The sequence below is a fragment of the Agelaius tricolor genome, unplaced genomic scaffold (genome assembly GCF_023055355.1).
Source record: "Agelaius tricolor isolate 1412-34295 unplaced genomic scaffold, bAgeTri1.0.p SCAF_19, whole genome shotgun sequence".
NCBI classification, from domain to species: Eukaryota; Metazoa; Chordata; class Aves; order Passeriformes; family Icteridae; genus Agelaius; species Agelaius tricolor.
Genome location: NW_027269279.1, coordinates 15444893 through 15466082, shown reverse-complemented (window position 1 = coordinate 15466082; position 21190 = coordinate 15444893). Strand labels below are relative to the sequence as shown.

Here is a 21190-nt window from a genome sequence, read left to right as displayed (position 1 = left end):
CTCCAGATCAGCTATGGAGTAAGAACATCACTGCCACTTCAGTCCTCAGCATGCAAAAACCTCACCCCAAAACCAAGGCAAAGCCTCCAGACCACCTCCACAAGCAAACCACACTCCTGTCACACATGGGGCTCACAGCAGGAATCTGTACAGCACAGACACTGGCAGAGGAGCTCAGAGCAGCCCTGAACTGAGGTTATTTCAGGGTGGAGCAGCCCCCCAGGCACAGGCTGTTACCCACAGGCAGAGTGTCCAGCAGAGCCTCTCCAGGGCCCAGCTCTGGGGGTGTGTGGGAGCATCACACAAGGTGAGGCCTGGACTGACAGAGCTGCTCCACAGCAGCTCCACAGCACATTCCTGCCACACAGCCAGGGCCATACAACCTCAGCAGCTTCTCCACAGGCTCTCCCTCACACCAAAGTGGGCACTCTGACCTCCTGGGACTCATTTTCTGGCAGAACCATATTCCACAGGACAACAGTGGAACACCCCCCACACCATGTTCAGGTTCACTGCTCCCTCTCACCACAGCCCACATTCTGCACCTTTTTGTTTGAGAACTGCTTATGGTGGGGATGGTCATGAAACATCACCCACAGCAACTGAGGCCAGTGACCAAGCCTCATATAGGCAGCCCAGGACACTGCTCCAAGAGCAGAATACAGAGCCAGGACACATTGGAAATGTGGATTAAAACGTCTTATTTTATGGTTTGGTTGTTTTGGGTTTTTTTACAAGTCTCACCAGCCTGTGAGTGAAAAGGCAGAATTCACCTATCAGAATTGGCTGTTTGTGGGCAAAAGCTGATAGAGGAGGACTTGTTGCTTCACTTCTCGTCAAACGAGGTAGACGGGCATGGAAACCACAGGTGGCCAGGAGCTGCTGAAAGCATGTTCAGAGCAAACAGGTTTAACCAAGTGTACTAATCCAACACCAAACCCACTCCCAGGCAGAAGGCAGCTGCTGGGGCCAGCACCCAGGTTATGCATGCACTCACAGATGCAGGTTTAAGATCCTCTAATTTCAGAAGCACTATAAAAACAGGCAGAAACATCTGTAAGAAGATACCACAGGTGCATTATCTTCCACCCCAGCTTAGAGGAGTAGTTACTGTCTCTGTCATCTGTAAGTGATACTAAATTGTTCAGAAAAAATGTGGTATGAGGCACAACATAACAGATGTTGCAAATGTGACATCAACATAACAGATGAAAAACGAGAATTCAAGCTTTTCAAATAGCAACTGATGAAGTCACCCAACCTTAAAAAGTGTGTACAGCAGCACATTAACAGCAGCAATTTAACTAGTCAGCTCAGAGCTGTGAGCCACAGGAAAAATCCCTTCCAAACAACACATGAGCTCATCCTTTTGAGTCATGCATTCAACTACCTACTCTTTAAAGAGAGAAACAAATTATCATCACCAACAACAGGGGTCAACCAAACATAGGTGGATTCATCCCAGGTCTGTGCCTTTCAGCGTCACAGTTTACTTCACAGTATCACTACTCTGTTTTGAGCAGGATGATAGAAGTTCCCCAACAGCATCACAGCAGAACAGCCCAGTTCTGCCTGTAGAGCTGGGACTGAAGGTCAGCAAGCAGGCGATTTTACCTCTGTGATCCTGTCCTACACCCTAGCTGAGCTTTGGGAACAGGATCAAGAGGTCCCGGTTGCCACCCGGCATGAAGGAGAGCAGCACCACACCCGCCCCTGCTCCTGCCTCCGTCCCCTCCTGCTCACGGCAGCTCACACACAGCCCACCCTCGCTGCACCCCTCGCTGCAGGCAACAAGAGCTCCCCGTTATTTCGGTGTGTGCAGATGAGCGGGAGCTGCTGGGGGCAGGAGGGGAGCGCCAGCACAGCCCCGGGGAGCTGCTCTGAGAGAAACCCAACGAGCTGCCAAGCACCTCGTACAGACACGTGTTGAAACTGAGAGACAACAAACGCCTTTCAATTATCTGTAGTTACTCAGATTTGTAGATTTTCTCCTGAAAAACATACTCCATCTTCCATCCACAGACGCCTCATTTCAGCTGAGAGGGATTTCCATTTAGCCTGGAAGCCTTTCACAGGAAGTCTGCTCACATCAGTTCCCAGGCATCTTCATCTCCAGCTGAGAGGGCTTGGAGGTGGGGATCTCCGGCAAATAATTGCTTGTTTGGTTTTGTAACCAGCCAAAAGGAAAACATTGATTTGGAGACCTCTAAGAAGGCCGGATTTGCTGATTTCACTTGTTCACTGCTTGCTGCAAGCCCAGCACCGTTTCAGCAGCTATACGGTCCTCACACAGAGGAACTTTGTTCTGGGCACACTTAAGGGGGACAATTGCATCAGAAAATGGCATTTGAAGCCAGGAGCAAATCTGTTTCTAAAGCTCCAACAATTTCAGCAGACACCCGGGAAATCCCAGAAACAGTCCAAAGTCAGTCCAGAATCAGGAATGTGAAGTGGATTTGTGCTTTAGAAGAAAATCAAGAATGATTTTATGCACAGAAGCGACAACAAACAAAAGAGTTTCTTCATGCCTTGCAATCCAGATCTCCATAAAAACTACACAGCTGCACGGAGAAACAAAGGCAGCCTGTGAGGGAAATCAGAGGGCACCATAACAGTCTGCATTGTTGCTGGATGACCATACAAACATCAAGACACGCTGGAAGACAAAAAAATCCCCAACACGCAAGAAAATCCAAGCATTTGTCCAAAATATTTTGAATATCCTATCCCTCCATAGTTCCACTCCTGTGGACACTGTGCAGGGAAATGCTGCCCTGCAGCATCAGACCCTCGTGGCAGCCCCACACGGTGCCTGGGCAGCCTGCACGGTGCATGCCAGCCTCAGGTGCACACCTGCTCAGGGATCCTGCTCAGGCTGCCTCTGATCCCTGGCATCCCCAGCCACACCCCACCGGCATCTCCAGGTTTTGCCAGCAACAAAACAGCATTTCCAGACCCATGCTCCACACCCAAACACCCAGAGAGAGCTGCAGCCCTCAAGCTGGGTGTAGACAGGTTAAGCAGACACTTGCAGAGTTCTCAGAACAGCTACAGAGATTCCAGTCCCCAGGAATTTCTCTGGCTCCCAAGTTTGGTCTTGCTGCACCAACCACAGCCAGGAAAGGGCTGCTGCATGTTGGAAGCACCAGGATAGCTGCTAACATTGGTTTCACCTTTCCATGTGCTGTTTCCAATGACAACAAATCTCCAGGGACCTGACTTACAGTGCATGGCAGGTGTGCTCAGTTGTCCCTCCTTGTCCTTGAAGGATGGACTGGCCCTGTTGGCACAGCAAGCACCTCACTACACACCTGTACAAACTCTGCTGCCTCACAGCAGCTCTCACCAGCCTGAAACCAGGTATTCCAAGCCCAAATTGGAGCCTCCCAGGTCCCCTCCTGACCTACAGGACAAAGATCTCACTCCAGCTACCCTGGCAGCCACTCTGGAGCCCTTTTGCTACCACCAGGGAAAAGCCAGCATTTGACATTTAAAAAAAATAGAAGAAAGTATTGAATTTCAGCCTTTTAATACAGATGAGTCCTACAAGAACACAAGTGTGTCTCACCCACAGAGGTGTTCCACAGCAAACACATTTGCTGGCAGAGTGAGCGGCACAGGTAAGATCTACCCTGCAGAGTTTCATCTCTTTGTGCCACAGCACAGACCTGCAGTTTCCTGGATGGATTTTACCACTAAGTTACTCAGGCAGCTTGACAATGTAAGAAAAACAACAACTCTTGGGACAAGAGAGGATTTAAGATTAAATAAGTGATGGGCAAAATGGGGTGAGGGGGTGGGTTGCTGCATTTTCTTTCATTGCTTGGGTTTTTTTTCCATCTAGTTCTGTCTCCAGTCCACTTGGCCTCCACTCCAGAACCATGGGCAAAAGGCCTGTTACAGGTACTGCTACAGCTGGTACCAAAGGAAACAAGGCAGGGTAATTTCTGTGTCCAGGACTGAGCAGGGAGCAGGGCCAATCACCTGCACAGAGAGGCAAATGGTACAGTAAAACCTCCAAATGGTACCAGGAACCCAGCAGCCTGGCTGGAAACAAATTAAAATCCCTAAAAAAAAAAGAAATTGTTTTGAACTCTGAATTTTTTTAAAAGGTTACCCCAAGTATGCTCAGAACCTTCTGTTAAACTGCCATTTAATTACAGCCTTTCAGTGTGCCCTTTCTGCCTGTCTCCTCCTTAACCACTGATGGTTTAAGCAGCAAATATTATGTTTGAATTGCACAAAGACTTTTGTCCCAATTCAATACCCAATCCTGCACAGCACATGCAGGACATTAAGAATTTCAGGTGTTATATTTATAGGAGAACAGGTGTCAAATGATCTAACAATATCTGGAATGGGCCGATGGAAATGAAACAAAGATGAAGCAGAAAAGAGGAAGAAAATCTAAAAAGCTGTGGCTACGTAAAAATACTTTCAGCAAATAGAAGCTCTATAGGAACAAACAATCTCCAAGCTATGTTGCAACCTCACTATTTACTACAACTTTTGCAGAAGCAAACAGACTCTTTGATGGAGGTTTCTTGCCTTGAGCCACCACCCTCTGTGCCCCAGGGTAATTTTCTTTCAGGTGAGTCTCACCTTACAGCAAAGCCTTTAGCAAAACAAAGCTGAAGGTTTTCACATAGGAGCTTCCTTCCTCCTCCAGTGCCTGCAATCACACAGGAATTGATGTGACATAATGCTCCTCTGGAGCTCGAGCTGGAGTGCCAGGGGACAGTGAGGGGCAAAGGGAAAGAAATCCAGATTTTAACCAGCAGGGTTATAAAAGCACAGCTCAAAGCCTCAGCTCAGAGCGTAGCTATTCTCAAGTGCAATGGAAAGATGCTCTGCTGTTCGGAGAGATCGAGGCTGCAGAGGAAAACATGCCAGGGAACAGCTGGAAACAAAAGCTGAAGGAGGAGGAGGAGGAGGAGGAGGAGGAGACTAACTTCCGTGGTCTTTCCTATGCAGCTTAAATACTGAACCAACCAAAAACCTCCACACCAGGAGAGGTGTGGACAATTTTGGTGTGGAATTTGGAGAGAGCAAAACCTGCCTGCTTTTTACAAACAAAAAACACAGTGAAACTTTTAATCCCAGTTATTAGAAGAACATTCCACCCATTTCAGCTTTGTACTGCTCAGCTCACATCACCTTTGTGCACTCAGGGCTCTGGAACACGTTAACAGCCATAAAAGCACAGCTTTTATAGAGGGATTAGAGGTGGTGAGAACTCTGCAGTGCAACCCAGAACTTTGCAGAGTAGGTCCCCAGCTTTCCAAAATCTCAACAAAAACACAACCCTCCTCAGAGGTTCTGCACACATAACAACCTACACTGTTGTGCACATCTAATCCAGACTAGAGAGAGACACCAAACCTGCCAGACACTCAGTTTGGGGGGTGGGTTTTGGCTTGATGGGGATTTTTTTGTTTGTTGGCTTTGTTTTGGAATTTAAGTTTAAATTGCAGCTGGTTAGTCCCACAACAAGCAGAGCTGGAGGTTCAGCACTGTATCTTTGGAACTATTTTTCACACAAAGGTTATGTAGTAAACAATGGAGAAATAAGAGATGCTGGAGCTGTTTCTGAGTTGCCTGCTCTGATGAGATCAGCTCTGCATCTCTGATGACAGGGAAGTGAACATCCCTGAAGGACACTGATGCAAGTGCTGGCAGACAGCAGGAATTGCTGCAACAACCACTCTGCAAGCCATCCAAACAGGTTTCCAGCAGCACGACCAGCACAGTCCAGCTCAAACATTTCCTGCACATCAGTTGTGCAGCCACTACAGGAACGTGATGGCTGGGCTGCACTTGGAACACTTTGCCTCAATCCTCCTTGCACCAGAGTGCTAAAGCCTCAAACTGAAACATTATTCCAAACATTATTCCAAAGAATACAGTCCTGCCAGAAAACAAAGAGCAGTTTCCATGGGTGTGCACAGCTGAAGCAGTGGGGCAGCCAGCCCGTGTCTACCATGGCCAGGGACAGTGCTGCTCCAGCAGAGCAGGACACGCCGGGGGGGAGTGGGCCAGGTGAGGAGGAGGAGGCAGCAAAGCAGCACCTGAACCAAGGCTTCCCTCCCTGCTGAAGCCAGAGAGAGCCCTGAGAGTGCAGCATGACCAGGATGAGCACTCAGCTGCCATCAGACACCTGGGCTCAACACCTGTAGCTCTCATGCCTATGCCCAGGTGCCACTACATCAGTGCTGGCCCTGTCTGAGGTTTTACTGCACACAGGGTCACCCAGCGATTCCTGTCTGCTCAGGAGGGTCAGCCAGTATGAAGAGAGGTCCTGTGCTTACACAAGTTCAAGTTTAGAGCAGAGGTGCTCAGCTACACACTTTTTAAGGCTGTGAAAAGTAAACCAGTGTAGCTGGACCTGCAGCCAAACACAGCAGCACCGTGGAGGCTGCAGATCAGAAGTGAGAGACCATCTCCATGGTCAGTCTTGGAAACTCAGCAGGCAAGGAGCAGAAGCACTGGGAAACATCCCTCCACATGCCCTCCATGGCAGCAAGGAGGATGACACAAAGTGTCTCTTCACCCTCTGCCTGTGCAGGCTGCTGTAGGACAGGCTGGTTATCTCCTTCTTGGCATGGAACTACCAGAGGAGGTTCTGGTTGCACACTGGTGCCTGAGGGGTCACAGGACATATCAGGAGAGGAACTGCTGTAAAGAAGACTTGAAAGAAACATCTTAGAGATCTCCAGATTCAGACAGTTGCACAAAAACAACCAGAGGGAAAAGACATCCAAAGCTGTGGATCACTCAAATAAACAACCTGGTAATTAACAGCAGCCCCCAGGCAAACAGTGGCAGCTGGGAGAGACCGACCACCTCCATGGGCTGGGCAGTGTCTTCAGCTGCCTCTCCCGTTCCTCCTGGCCAGGAAAAGGGCAGGAAGCTGCACTGCCCCAGCCCTTGCTCCTGGCAGGGAACCCCAGCCCTAGTGGGCTTGCTGCTGCTGCTGCTGCTGCCCAGGAGCTGAATTCCTGCACTTCTGCTTTTGGGGGAGAGCTCTTGGAAAAGATCCAGTTTTCACCTGAACCATAAAACCTGTCAGCAGCACTTCAGGTGCCTTTTCCCTGACATTGCCTTGGGCCTGGATAGCAGTGGGATACAGAGCACCAAAGGATGGTGCCTGAATAAAGGTACTAAAACCCAGCCAAGGCACAAGGTTGAAAGGAGGTGCTGGGACTCAGTGCATTAGGGCTGGTGTCAGCACCAACTCTGTGCAGGGCAGGGCTCTCATTTCAGCTTTTGTGTGCTCATTGCAAGATCAGAGTGAGGACACTGGCTGCATCCTCATCACTTTCTTAATACAAGCTGAGGACAGGGAAAATAAAAATAAAAATCCACCCCCTTTCCAGTCAAAGCCATCTGCTCCAAAACACGCTCTACTCTCTCCCTAACACACATTTCTGCTTTCCTGTGGGAACAGCAGCAGGTGAGGGGGAAGGCAGCGGCAGAAAAAGCCCTCCATCATGTGAGGAGGGAGCCCATCACCCTCAGGTCTGTGTGGTGGGCCCAGCCCTGGCCCTGTTCTGGGGCACCAGAGCCCTGTCTCCCTCTCGCCTGCTGAGCACAGAGAGCTGCCCTGACTCAGCCAGGGCTCAGCTCAGGGCTGCTGCTCCTGCAAGCCAACAAACCTGCTGGGTGAGCTCATTCCAGCACATGAATAACCAGCTATTTGAGAGTGGATGTGTGACACGGTGGTGACAAAGCCACCACGGGTCCCTCAGGTGAGGAGCAGCCTCGTGCCCCTAATGCACGGCACGCACACAGCCCCTGCTTCACGTGCAGCTCCACCACATCCATGTCCCAAACCACCCCGGGACCAACACATTTCTGTCCTGCTTCAGTGCTGGGGGATGGATGAGGACAGCTGTTTAAAGACCAAAGTGATGTGTGCAGGGGACTCACCCACAAGTAAAGCAGTTTCACTCAAGTCTGGTGTAACCCCGAGGCTCATGGCACTGAGCAGCCCCTCCCTGCACCTGGGGAGAAGGAGCCAGCGCTGACAGCACAGAGAGCATTCAGGGAAAATGCAGGGTTTTGGGTTCCCAGGTGAGATCCTCCAGCTGTCCACAGCAGCAGTGAGGCTCTAAGAACAGCATCCTGCCTCCACAACTACAGATTTGGGAAAAGGAGGGTGAAAGCTGGGAAGATGGACAACGTTGGAAGCCCAGAAGAGCATTAATGTTCTCCCTGTCCAAACAATAGTAGGAAGGCTTAATTCAGGGTCTTCTGTGGATGGCCAAGAAAAGGCAAAAGCTAAGTCCAAATCAATTACAATATCCAGCCACAGGACAAAAACAACACTCCCTGCTCTTCACAGGGAGCATGCTTGGCTGATGCTCCTGGAGACTGATATACTCCATAGCTCAGCACAAACCTAGTAAGGAACACACAAGTGACAACTGGACTTCAGTCTCCTCCTCAAAATGCCACCTTTTTATCACTAGAAGTTCCAAAACTAGCAGCCCTGCAGGCTCTCCAGGACACCACTCCCTGGCCTCACAGCTTGGTGCAGCAATGGTGAGGGCATTGCTCACATCTCCTGCACCAGGAGTAACAACCACCTCTGCTCCCACAGAGGAGCTTTATTTTGCCAGCAATTTAAAGAAAGGACATTGCTGAGGCCTTGCTATGCACCACAGGAACTGCAGGGGCTAATATAAGATGTGCCTGATTTAGACTGAGGTGCCAAGCTCCAAGGCTGTGCTGAGAAGTGACACTGCTGTTCAGGGATCCTGAAAAAGGATGGACAGAAGCACCTATGGTGCTGTATGACAGACACAGCTCCCACTGCATCCCAGGCTCTCAGATACTGGACACAGGCAGGCAGAGGCTGCTTACAGCACCTAAAATCCAACAGAAAAACGGCTTTTCATCTCTCAGCTGTGTGCTGATCCAACACCCAGATGCCCACAGAGCAGAGAGGAATCCTTCAATCCCTTTTCTAATAGGCTGGGTAAGAGCAGCTAAAATACAGAGCTACATTTACAGAGCTTCACTTCTGAGGGTGTGCCTTCCCTGAGCTGGACGGACAATCCATTCCACGCTGCATCACAAAACCTGGCTGCTTACAACTGTTTCCACAAAACAGAGTAAAAGCAGCAGACCCCAACCAGACAGAGAGGCAAATGCTCTCTCTCCCCTTCCTGCCAAGGTCAGGGACCTGAGCTCCACACGAGATGTCCCCACCACACACGAGTTGTACTTTCTGCACTGACCTAAATAGTGATAGATGACACCACACTTATTTTAAAATTGGGATGCGGGGTCTGGGAGGGGATGAGGACAAGGACAACGTGCTTACGAGCAGATTTACAAAGAGAACCTCCACATAACATTCTGGCATTGCTGTTTTGGGATGGCATTAGTACGTGCCAAAGAGGACGCCAGGCTCGAGCTGTTCCCAAAATCCAAGAGCTCAGGGGATGGTCTCTGTCAGGGAAGGGGAGCAGCATGCCCTGTCAGCACGTCCCAGCTGTGCCAGAGGCACAGGGAGTTCCACTGGAAGGCTGTCAGCAGCATCAGCAGGATCAAATTCACTTGGATATCAAAGCCACTCCAGCTGATTATCCTAAAGGTGCGTCGCCTCCCAGAATCAACAGAAGCAGAGACTGGCAGAGCATACATTACTGTGAAACAACAGTATGTGACCTAATTCTCTAATTAGGAATGGGCTCAATTGCCCACAGAGGACAAGGGAAGGTTCTGAAATTATTCACTGAGATTCCTTCTTCCAATAAAAAGATGCTGCTATTTAGTTGCTACAAAACAGTGGGTTCTGAGACAAAAGGTCTACAGCCATAGCCAAAATCCCTGTTCTTTGGGTCTCATGCCTATACCAAAGACCCCACTTAACTCACTCCTTATTCCTACCCTGTCTGCTTCAAACCCACTTCAATCAGAAGACAATTCCAGCTGGAACACTTCACTTAAAACAGCCACCCCGTTACACTCTACATAGTAAACACCAACCCCACGGAGCAGTTCCACAGCTCCCAGGTGAGGCAGGTTCTCCAGAAACACAAACTCTCTTCAGGGAAGCTCTGAAGCGCCCAGCACCTCCTCAAAGGCAAACCACACCAGCCCAGCCAGACACCCGAGGAGATGAACGATAGCAAAGCCTTCTCCTTCCTGAAGAGCTGCTCCCATTTCACAGGCAGCTCCACTTCTGAGTCATCACCTCCCCGTAAATCTCCGTGGAGCAGGTGTGCATTTGCATCAGCTCCTGGGGAGCTGGTGGTGGCTTCAAGGACCGAGTGTGGTCAGAGCCACACCAAATTTGGCCCGTGCAGAGCACCAAGGAGCTCCCGATTCCCTCCTGTTCCTGATACAGGCAAAACTCGGCACTGCCTGCTCCTGCCCTGGGCTAGAGCGATGATGCAGGGTCTGAGCCCTTGGGGATGTTATTGTGCACGGAGGAGGGGGAAGGATGACAGATTGACACCCACAGCAGGACCCGCACCCCGCCAGGCCGCGCTACACCGTAACTGCAGGAAATGCACAGCGCTACTCCTTGGCTCTTAATTACGGTCTTGTGATACCGTAGTTAATGGTCTGTCATGGGCTCCATTAGGAACCTCGACGCTGGCAGGAGGTGGATCAGCCAACCCGGCCGCTCCCGGTACAGCCACCGAGCCAGAGCGGCTCCGGGCTGGGAATCAGGCTCCAGTTCTTTTGTTACAGCCCCTGCTTCCTCTGGGAACGGCTCGGTCCTTGTGGCAGCCGGGGAGAGGGAGGGAGGGCAGCCCTACCCTGCGAGCGGGACCGCTTGGGAAGGGTCCGGCTGCGCATCCAGGGATTAATTACATCAGACACCAGCCCCTCTGCCCACATTCTCCTCCAGATTTGGGGCATTTCAAGGAGCTGAGGAGGCCTCTGAGCTGCCTGCCACGCGCTGCGCTCCCAGTTAATGAAAAAAAAAAACAAAGGAAAAAGCAAAACAACCCCTCCCTGCCCGCCAGCTCGGCGCTGGGGTGACGGCTCTCGGGGGTCCCCGCGGGATGAGGGTGACAGCAATGGCGGGGGGAGGTGACAGCGGCAGGGCTGTGACAGCGATGGGGGTCCTGCGGCCCGGTTCCCCCCAGCCCCCCTTACCGTTGCTGTAGGCGTAGGGGGACTCGGAGGCGCCGTCCTGCAGGCTCTCCAGGATCTCCCCCTTCCCCACGTCGCTGTCGCCCACCAGCAGGAACTTGAGCAGGTAATCGTAGCTCTTCACCGGGCTGCCCTGGGTGCCCATCCTGCCTCTCATCGGCGGGGCGGCCCGGCCCGCATCCTCCGCCCGCCAGCCTCGGGCTGCGGCCTCTGCCCCGCCGCCGCTCACCGCCGGCCGCGCATCTTCCGCCGGGGCCGCGCTGGGACCTGCGGCGGAGGAGGAGGAGGAGGAGGAGAAGGCGGAGGAAGGGCCCGGCCCGGCCCCGCAGCGCCCCCGCCGCTGACACGGCTCCGCTCCGCTCCGCTCCGCCCTCCCACTCGCACAAAGCGCCGCCGCCCCACCGGGCCCCGAGCCCGCTCCGCCCCGCCGGGCCGCAGCACCGCGCCAGGTCAGCCCCAGCTCCACTCCCGCCACCCACCTCAGCCGGGCAGGGCCGCCCCCGCCTCACGGACTCGTCGCGTCCGCCCGAGCCCAGGCGGCGCCTCGGCCCCGCTCTCGCCGCTCCCATAGGCTAGACCGCGCGTCAATAATAAATGGCCCCGCCTTCTCCACATAGTCGCCGCTTCCATAGGCTTAGACACACGTCAATCAGAAGCGCCCCGCCTCGACGCGCCCCTGAGAGCTCAAGGGGCAGGGCCAGCGGACGGCTGGGCGGTTGAGGACTACAGCTCCCGGCGTGCTTTGCGGGAAGCGGAGCATGATAGGATAGCGAGTCGGGCGGGGTAGTGCTCGACGCGGGAGGGATTGGGGAACCGGGATTGGGGAGCGGGACTGGCGGAACCGGGATTGGGAACAGGGATTGGAGAACCGGGATTAGGTAGCGGGACTGGGGGAACCGGGATTGGGAGAACCGGGATTGGGGGGATTGGGAACAGGGATTGGGAGAACCGGGATTGGGGGGAGCCGGATTGAGGAACGGGACTGGGGAACCGGGACTGCGGAACCGGGATTGGGGAACCGAGACTGGGGGAGCGGGATTGCAGAACTGTGACTGGGGAACCGGGACTGGGGAACATCCGTGTGTGTGGGGCACCCAGGTGTCATCCAGGACAGGGGAGCATCCAATGTGAGCTGAGCATCCACATGGGAGGGGCTCGTAGATGAGGGCACATCCAGATGTGTGGGGCATCCAAGAAGAGGCGGCACCCAGGATTTGGGGACATCCAGGTGTGAGAGATGTCCAGGTGGGTGGGTACGTGGGAGGGAGGGAGGGCATACAGGTGTCCTCCTCCAGATATGGGGTGGGCACCCACAATTTGGGGGATCCAGGTGGGTGATCATCCATTTTATGGCAGGTAGCGGGTTCTTGGGGTGGGAGGTGTGTGCACCCCGTTGTCAGTGGGGCAGGGGGCAGCCATGGTGACACACAGCATGTCCCTAGGGAATGGGGCTGTGGGTGCCAGGCTGAGCCTGTACCAGGCACTCCTGGATGTTCTCCACTGGAATCCCTTGGCATTGGCCTGACATCCCTGAGGAACCACTCCCAAACCCAATCCCAGGAGCTTCCCAATGGGAAGGTGTGGATGATCCTCTCCCTGCCACCATTGCTGGCAAATCCCCGTGCTGAACAAAGCATCCAGAGCTGGGCATTTCAGCATCCATGTTTCCAGCCTGCTGCTCCCAGGGAATGCCATGCCCATGACCCACGTGCCCTGAGCCTGCAAGGATCCTGCAGCTCCTCGGGGAGCTCTGCTGGCTGCTTATGCCAGAGGGTCACTCATGGATGGAGAGGGAGAGGGGATGGATTGAAGGGGGATGTTTTTATAGAACCACAGAATGGTTTGTGTTGGAGGGGACCTCAGAGACCACCCAGTGCCACCCCTGCCATGTCCAGGGACACCTTCCACTGTCCCAGGCTGCTCCAAGCTCTGTCCAGCCTGGCCTTGGGCACTGCCAGGGATCCAGGGGCAGCCCCAGCTGCTCTGGGCACCCTGTGCCTGCCCAGCCTCACAGGGAACAATTCCTTCCCAATATCCCATCCAGCCCTGCCCTCTGGCAGTGGGAGCCATTCCCTGTGTCCTGTCCCTCCATGCCTTGTCCCCAGTCCCTCTCCAGCTCTCCTGGAGCCCCTTTAGGCCCTGCAAGGGGCTCTGAGGTGTCCCTGGAGCCTTCTCCTCTCCAGGTGAGCACCCCCAGCTCTCCCAGCCTGGCTGCAGAGCAGAGGGCTCCAGCCCTTGGAGCATCTCTGTGGCCTCCCTGGGCTCTCTCCAGAGCTGTTCCCTCTCACAGGGAGGGGGGGCTGCCCCCTCTTTGGGGGTCTCTGTCTGGCTCCCTCTCCTCTCCCCCAGCCTGAGGGCTCAGCTCCTGTGCTGCCCTGGAGCTCTGGATCCTTTTGGGGGCCTGTTCTGGTGAGGGGTTTGTGTCCTGTGGGCCAAGGGGACCCTCACCCTCAGCTGCTCCATTTTGGTTTCTCCACTGGCAGGGGCCAAACCCAGCCCCCCCTCTGTGCCCTCCCCCAGCTGCCACGGCTGCTGCCAAGCACAGTGAGAGCAGTGACACAGCCAACCCGAAGAGCAGATGTCCCCCTGCAGCCACTGCCATCCCTGGCCACTGCATTGCCAGGGTAAAGGGGCTTGGAAGGTAAAGCCTGTGCAGAAACATCCACCCAGGGCACAGCCTGGTGAGCAGGGCAGGGGAAGGGGAGAGGGAGGACATGGGGATGTTCCTTTTCTCCAGGAGGAGAGAAAAACTCATTTCTGTCCAACAGTCCAATGGATCCAAAGCAGTGCAAGTGGACAGGAGAGGATGAGCAGCAATCTCCTCTATTTTATCTCTCTTTTCTCAGCCACTGGGTCTCACTCCTGCCACTCCACAGGGCAGCCAAAGCCCTCACTCATTCCAGGGATTTCTCTTGTCTTTGGTGGGATGGTGGAAACCAACCAGAGCCCAGACAGGTGGGAATTGTAGCAAGAGGTGGGAGGCAGAGGGAGAGGGGCCATCCTGGCAGAGGCTCCTGGCAGAGGGGTAAGCTTGGCAGGGGCTTGCTGCAATGTGGGGAGTTTGTCACAGCCGTGCATTCAGCTGGGAGGGGGAAAAGGAGAAAGGGATGGAATTCAAGGGAGGGAGTGCTCTGGTGTGAGGAGGGAAGGAGTGGCCAGAAGGATCCACCACTCCCAGGCCCAGCTTGGGCTGCTGCTTGGATTGTGCTGTGCTGCAGAGGATTGTCCCCTGTCCTGCCCCTCACACTGAACACACCCCATGGGCAGGGCAGGCCCAGGGGACACCAAGGATTCCCCCTCTGAATCACCCAGAGCTGGAAGAGCATCACTTCAACCATCTCCCAGGCCTGAGGTGGCATTCATTGGATCCTCCTTGCACAAGCTTTGTGGTTTGGCCTTGGCAGAACAATTATAGCTGGACAAATGCTGAAATACCCCTGTGTGTGAAAGCAGAGGTTTGGGAGCTGCCCAGCCAGGCCCTGGGGTGGGCATGAACAGCCTGCCTGGATCAGCTGAGCCTGCAGCAGCCTGTCCCTGTGCTGCTCACAGCCACACTGTGCTCAGCAGCAAGTCAAACAGAGGTAAGGGCTGGGTGTTCCTCCCAACATCTTTATTTTGGAGTAATCAAAATCCATTTAAGTTCTGATCAAAAGGTTGAATTAACCAATAAAATCTATCAGTAGAACAAAGCTCTCCATTCCTAAACTTGCACACAAGCACTGGAATGTGCAGCATCCCTCAGCCCTGCTGCAAGTGGCACTGCTGGCACTGTCACTGTCCTGCTGTGCCACTGCTCTGCCCAGCACCCCTGCCTGCAGAGCTCTGATGAGCCTGAAGCCAGCGTGGTTCCTGAGCCAGGGCTCATTCCTGGACTGCTGCACAGGACTGTGTGTTCTGGACATTGCTGTGTGTGTTTCACATCACCAGGCTGCATTTCACATCACCAGGCTGCGTTTCACATCAGGGCTGCAGGGGGAAGGAAGTCACCTTCAGCTGGGGCAGGTGGTGACATTTAAAACAAACACTGTGTCACTGCTGTGGGAGCACTTTGCTCCTGCTGAACGCCTGGTGGCTCACATGAGGGAAGGAGAAATGCACAGTGGCTTTTAACTCCTTGCCAAACCTCACTCACAAACACTCACACACTTTTAATGAAACTCTCAATGAGTCAGTGCTCTTTTGTAATACTTTACTCAAAACCAGAAAACACTGGGAGGAGGATTGATTACAAGAACTGTGAAGTTCTCACGAACTTCCCCAGTGCCAGATGTTAAATAACAGTGGATGGCAGAGGAGCTGCTGCCTGTCCCTGCCCCGAGCTGGGCCTGGGTTCTGCAGCTTCCCCCAAACACCTCCACTGCTCCCAGCCCCAGTACCTGCCTGGAAATGCAGGGGAGTGTTCTGTCACCTGCAGCACTCATCAGTGCAGGAACACTCCTCATATTTAGCTTGCTGAGATGGTAAATGGGGAGTCTGAGCTTTCCTGGTTTGAGGTTCAGCCATGGATAAGGGCTGGAGCCAAAGGTGACAGATTCTTGCAGCAACCCCTAATCCAAAATGGTGAGCTAGAGACAAAGGTGGTGGGCACTCTGTTCTCATCCAAGGAAGGCAGATCAGCTGCCCACATGGGGCTTGGATTGCTCTGAACATGTTTATCCCAAAACTCCCAATCCAGCTGGGAAGCCCTGTGGCCTCCTGTCATGTGGGAGATCAGCTGAGATCCAGACCCATCCCCTGTGTGTGCACAGCACGCTCCCCCTGCACAGCTCCAGGGCTCCACACTCTAGGCTGCTCCCTGACCCTGCAGACCTGGACACTGCCAGGTTTGGGGTGCTGCTCCCACTGTGAGCTCAGCACAGGCAGGAGTGTGGCTGGAGAAAGAGCTCTCTGCTACCAAGTCCAGAAAAGGACCAAAGAGCAGGTAAGGGATCTGAGTCAATGCACAGGCACCCCCCAACCAAGACTTTGTCCCCCACAAGGCAAAGGGCCTGCTAGCAGTGCCTGAAGAGAGGGGACAGGAGCAGAGATGCCACAGGACTGCCAATGTTCACATTCACTGAGGCAATCTGAGTTACGGCGTCACCGTGCTCTGCACAACACAAGAGTCATGAACTGAAACACATCAAACCCTGCCTGAGAGAGGGAACACCCTTTCACTGTGGGGGTCATCAGCCACTGGCACAGGTTGCTGGAGCTGCCATCCTTGGAGACAGCCCAAAGCCATCTGGACACGGTCCTGGGTGACCAGCCTTGGGTAGCCCTGCATGAGCAGGGGCTGGAGCAGATGATCACAACCTCCAGCAGCTCCCTGGGATGGTGTGACCAGCAGGTCTGAGCATAAGGGCTAAATCACTGAGGGACAGAGTTAAGCAAGAAGATGGTGTTGGAGCAGCAGGAAGAGGCAGCACAGGGCAGAAGGAAAGCAGCTCATTCTCTGCAGGGTGAAATGCAGATTTTCCTTACACTACTGGAAGTCAATGTATGGGTTGTGTATTTGTGCAAGAGTCTTTGTGTGGGCCTGAACAGGGCACACAGTCCAGCTGCAGCATCAGGGAAAACTCCCAAACCCATAACCAGAGCTTTCAGTGCAGTAATTACTGAGGTTTCCTTTCAGCATCGTCACATGCTGTCCTGGTTAGGGGAAGAAAGTATTTCTCCAAGGCAGAATTCCTCTCTAGGATAGAGTTTTTCACACAGTGAATCACATTTTCCTTCGCAAACCCCCTGCCTAAGTAAAGAGGGAGTTTGTGGCAGCACTGGGAGCCAAAAGGTGGGAGAAATAATAATAAGGAAATGCAGTATTAAAGAAAGTCTGTAAGATTAGAGTCTTTGACTGATGGCTGGCAAAGCCTGCTTGATGCCTGCTATAAGGGGTGCGTGGTAGGAATGGGAGATCTGGAATTTTTAACTACTTCTCATCTAAGAGCTGCTCTGGATAATATGGATCTGAGGACAAATCAGAGCCAGAGCCTTACCAGCAGCCTCTTCCCTGAGGAAATGCCAGCACTGGGCCAGTCTGTGCTGCTGTGGAAGATGAGGCTGATCCTAACTTCTAATTAGAGAGATGACATAAGGTCAGGTGCTCTTGAGCAGGATGTCTGCTACACTGCTGTAATGTCTCTGCACACAGTCGGAAAGGGTGGGGGAAGACTCTTTCAGCAGGGACTGAAAAGGAAGAGGAGAGACGTGGCAAACATCCAGCAGGAGCAACTGAGATGCTCAGATACCATTGCAGGCAAGGAGAACACCCAGTGCAAGGAGCAGAGAGGCAGCTCAGGCACCAGCTCTGGGTGACACAGGAGAACTGCAAGCACAAGGAGCTGCCACTGCCCAGCTGGGCTGCTCAAGGTTCTCTGTTGCAGAAGACTCAGGATCTCAGGTTTGAGGAGGAGCTTTTTCTTGGTTTGGTATTTCCCCAGCCCAGAGTCAGTATCAGCCTCTAGTAAACAAACCCAACACTGGAACATCTGATACATCTGGCAGGTTCCCAGTAGGAAGGTCACAGTTGCTGGTTTTTGTGGCTCTGTGCTGTCACTGGAGCTATCATGGCATTTGAACCTAAGGACCTTGATTAGGACCAGCATGAACTGTCCGGTCCCACAGACAGATTTTAAAAGGCAGGCTATTAGAAACATTACTTTCACAAGACCAAAAATAACAAAGTTTCTCACAGCAGTCAGCAAACTGAACTGTGCAGGCGTGGGAGGAACCAGGGGATATCATTTAGGAACTCCACAGGACAGATGAGAGGGAGGTGAGGTGTAAACCTGCTCTGCTCAGTGCCAGGTGAGGATGGGGCTCATGACTCTGACTTAGCTGAAGTGAAAATGTTATTTACACCATTCATCCACTGAGTGCATCACAGCCTGCAGTTATTCACACCTGGAGTGCAGAGAATCCCTCAGGTAGTGATCATTCCAAGACAAGAAGATGCTGCACGGGAGTTTTAAGCACAGATCATCAAAGAACAGCTTGTTCTCTGCAGTTTCTGCAGGCAGGGATGTCCCAGCCAGAGCCTGTAATGGCAGATGGTGAGGGGGGCTTTGCCACACTGGCTTTCCCAGTGATTTGCCCTGGCTCAGGGTGACAGGGCATCATGTAGTGCCCATGTAGTCCTGCCTCCCTCACATGGCCCTAAGAAACCTCAAAGGCCTTGGAGCTTTGCCTGCTAAGGGATGTCTGGACCATGCCCCTGCCTGCAGAGCTTCCTTTTCTCCTGCTCAGGCTATGCCTGTAGAGGCACTGACTGCACCATGAGGGGCTTTTAGCAGCTCCAGACAACCCAAACACATCTGGCCAGGGATGTCCTAAAGCAGGGGGGGCATAACCCTTCTCTCCTGTGACAGCTGCCAGCACATGGATGAGACCCAGGGCTGAGGTAGGAAACTCTGACCCTCAGGCTGGGAGTGCTGACTGAAGGCTCCTAAAGCCCCAGGGCACCTTGCCCTGCCAATGCCCACTGGAGTACAGAGGCAGCCATCCAGAGAAGGGCTGGGCACTGCACCCACTGCACCTTCTCTTCTTCCTCCTCCATCCTTGGTTCCTTGGCCAGCCAGGGCAAAAGGGGCAGGATCCAGCAGAGCCCTCACCTGCCAGTGCAAAAAGCAGGGTACAGTGACACTGACTCCTTGTCTGAGCTGGGGCAGAGGAATGAGCAGAGCTGGAGGAAGTGTATTTTGGGTAAGGACTGTATTTAAATTTGACACAACCACTGCATGCCCAGTGGGACATGCTCCAGTGCACAGGCACCCTTTCCAAGAGAGAGAATAGGAGACACATCAAAATGAGACCAGAACATGGAAAGCCAAGCACTCATGCACTTTGGAAATGTATCCAAAGCAAACTACTCTCCCAAGGGAAATCACAGAATCATGATAAAACAGTCTGTGCTTCTGGGCCTCCAGCCTCACTCTTCCAACACCTCTGGTGCAGCAGTGAAGGTGAATGCAAGCCCTCCTCAAAAGAAATTAATAAATATCCCATGAACTCAGACACCCAGCTGTTCAGTTTTCAGTGTAGAACTCCACGAGCTGATTCTCCACATGGTTTTGATCAGCTGGTTTGAGGGCTGAAGCATAAAAGGTCCAAAACATGCTCTGGATGAAGGCACCACAGCACTGTGGCTCTGAACCACCTGAGTGGCTGATTTGCTGTGGCCCTGTGAGCTGACATGGAAGGAGAAATTCATCCCCAGACCATTTGGGAGCTGCTCCCTCCATGACACTGAGTGCTGGTTTCATGAGGCACTGATGGGTTTCACCTTTTGCTTCCAAAATAATCATTAGCATAATATACAAACACAGTGTAGGGGAAGAGAAAGTTGAAAAATAATGTTTAAAAATACTTGCCTTTAAAAATTCAGCCCTTCCTATGTTACCAAAATCTGTTTAAAGGGATGGAGCAGTTGCTGGCTCTGAGCAGCCTTTGGTCCCAAAGCATTAGGAGTCGTTAGGTTTTTCAGGTCAAGTTCCTAAGTTCTTCCACTGTCTTTAGTTCTGTTTGTCTCCTTTGTATTTCCAAGGGTAGATGAGCTCTCCAAGGAAGAGTTTCTTGCAGAGAGATGCCCAGGAGTCCCTGGGATAGCAGCTGTAGGTGGGCAGTCTGTAGGTCTGGACCACACCTCCATAGGAGAGGGGGTTGATCTGTGTGGAGAAAGAGGGACAGCAGCAAGGGCAGCATCAGTCCTGCTCCTCACACAGCACAGAACCCCTGAGAATCATTCCCAAGCAGAGGGGCAGACAAGAACCAGCATGAGAGCTGGGGGAATGAGAGGGGAGTGTGGTACTCAGCAGAGTGGAGGGGACAGTGGCTGGAGAGACAGCAGACAGCAACAGAATCACCAAGTCATGGAAATTTTTAGTTTGGAAAAGACCTTTAAGATCATTGAGTCCAACCCTTAACCCAGCACTGCCAAAGCCACCACTAGCCCATGTCCCCAAATGCCACATCCACACTGCTTGTGAACATCTCAGGGATGGTGATTCCACCACTGCCCTGGGCAGCTGTGCCACTGTCTCACCACCCTTCCCATGAAGAAATGTTTTCTAATATCTAATTTAAATCTACATCTAGTACTGCACTGGGGATGCACTGGGACTCCAGGAACTCCTCTGGAATTTGGCTGTACCTGTTATGAGCCCTCAGCCCACAGTTGTGTGTGAAGTTAAACCTGGTATCACCTGAAACCACCCAGTGGAACCAAGTCTCAGCACAACAGGATCACACCACAGAGCTCCTCATTACCATTTTCAATTAAGTCTCCTTGGCTGAGTTAATCTTTTTTAATTTTTCTTCAATCACCACCCCAAGTCTCTGCCCACGGTCCCCAGTTGCTGCATTGACCTTTTGAAGACAGGGATGTGAACAGACACATTTACTGTACAAGGGGTGACAGGAGCATGTCAGACCTTGGAAATGCTCATCCCAGTGAGGCATTCAGGGTAGGGAGGCAGGTGAAGTCCACAGAATGGATCCAGTGTGGCATGAAAAGGATGCATAGCCACCAAAGGACCAAAAAAGATGGCACAGAAATGGTGGGGCTTAGAGCATAGACCATGAGAAATGCCCAGGGGTGGAGACTTACAGAGGCAGGGAAAGATTGGTCAGTGGAGAGAAATGGAAGGACATCCTTCTCTAGCAGAAGGGTTCAGCTCTGCTGGAACCAACCAAGCAGCTCTGGGAAAGGAGACTGTGATTCACAGCACAGAATCCAGCCACAAAAGGAAAGAGAGACAGCAAACCCATGCACAGAGTCACTACTTGGTCAAAGCTGAATAACTTCTGTCCACTAAAAAGCATCTGGGTTTCTGGGAGTTTTCCTGTGCCACCAGCTTGCTTCAGCTGCTTGGAGCTCACAGAGTGGTGAGGGATGAACCCCCAGTGCCTACAGAGATGGAGCTCTTGGAAAACAGGGTTGAGCCAAGAGTTCTTTAGAACTAATCCTGGAGATCTTTGTCAAATTAGTTTCAAAGTACAAGATTGCTCAAGCAGAAGGGGGAAATGCCTGTACACAGAAGCATCTCTAGGATGTTTAGGCAAAGGCCAGGGCAGCTGCTTGCAGGGAAAATTATAAAAT

The 21190-nt window shown here is 52.7% G+C and overlaps 2 protein-coding genes across 6 annotated transcripts in view; both read right to left on the bottom strand.

The window, feature by feature from the left end:
* RAB40C (RAB40C, member RAS oncogene family) overlaps positions 1–11698 on the bottom strand; it is a 36899-nt gene extending 25201 nt beyond the window's left edge. Inside the window, exons 1-2 of one of the 2 annotated variants that reach the window (XM_071444551.1) lie at positions 11595–11698; positions 11119–11382 (exon numbers count right to left, since the gene is read on the bottom strand). In XM_071444551.1, the coding sequence (XP_071300652.1) occupies positions 11119–11272 (154 nt within the window). In that variant the 5' untranslated portion in view covers positions 11273–11382; positions 11595–11698. The other variant, XM_071444550.1, reaches the window with a different exon arrangement.
* Positions 11699–18785: 7087 nt separating this feature from the next.
* PIGQ (phosphatidylinositol glycan anchor biosynthesis class Q) overlaps positions 18786–21190 on the bottom strand; it is a 34275-nt gene continuing 31870 nt past the window's right edge. For all 4 annotated transcript variants that reach the window (XM_071444560.1, XM_071444559.1, XM_071444558.1 and 1 more), the window contains one exon: positions 18786–19757. In XM_071444560.1, the coding sequence (XP_071300661.1) occupies positions 19605–19757 (153 nt within the window). In that variant the 3' untranslated portion in view covers positions 18786–19604. The remainder of the gene's footprint in view (positions 19758–21190) is intronic.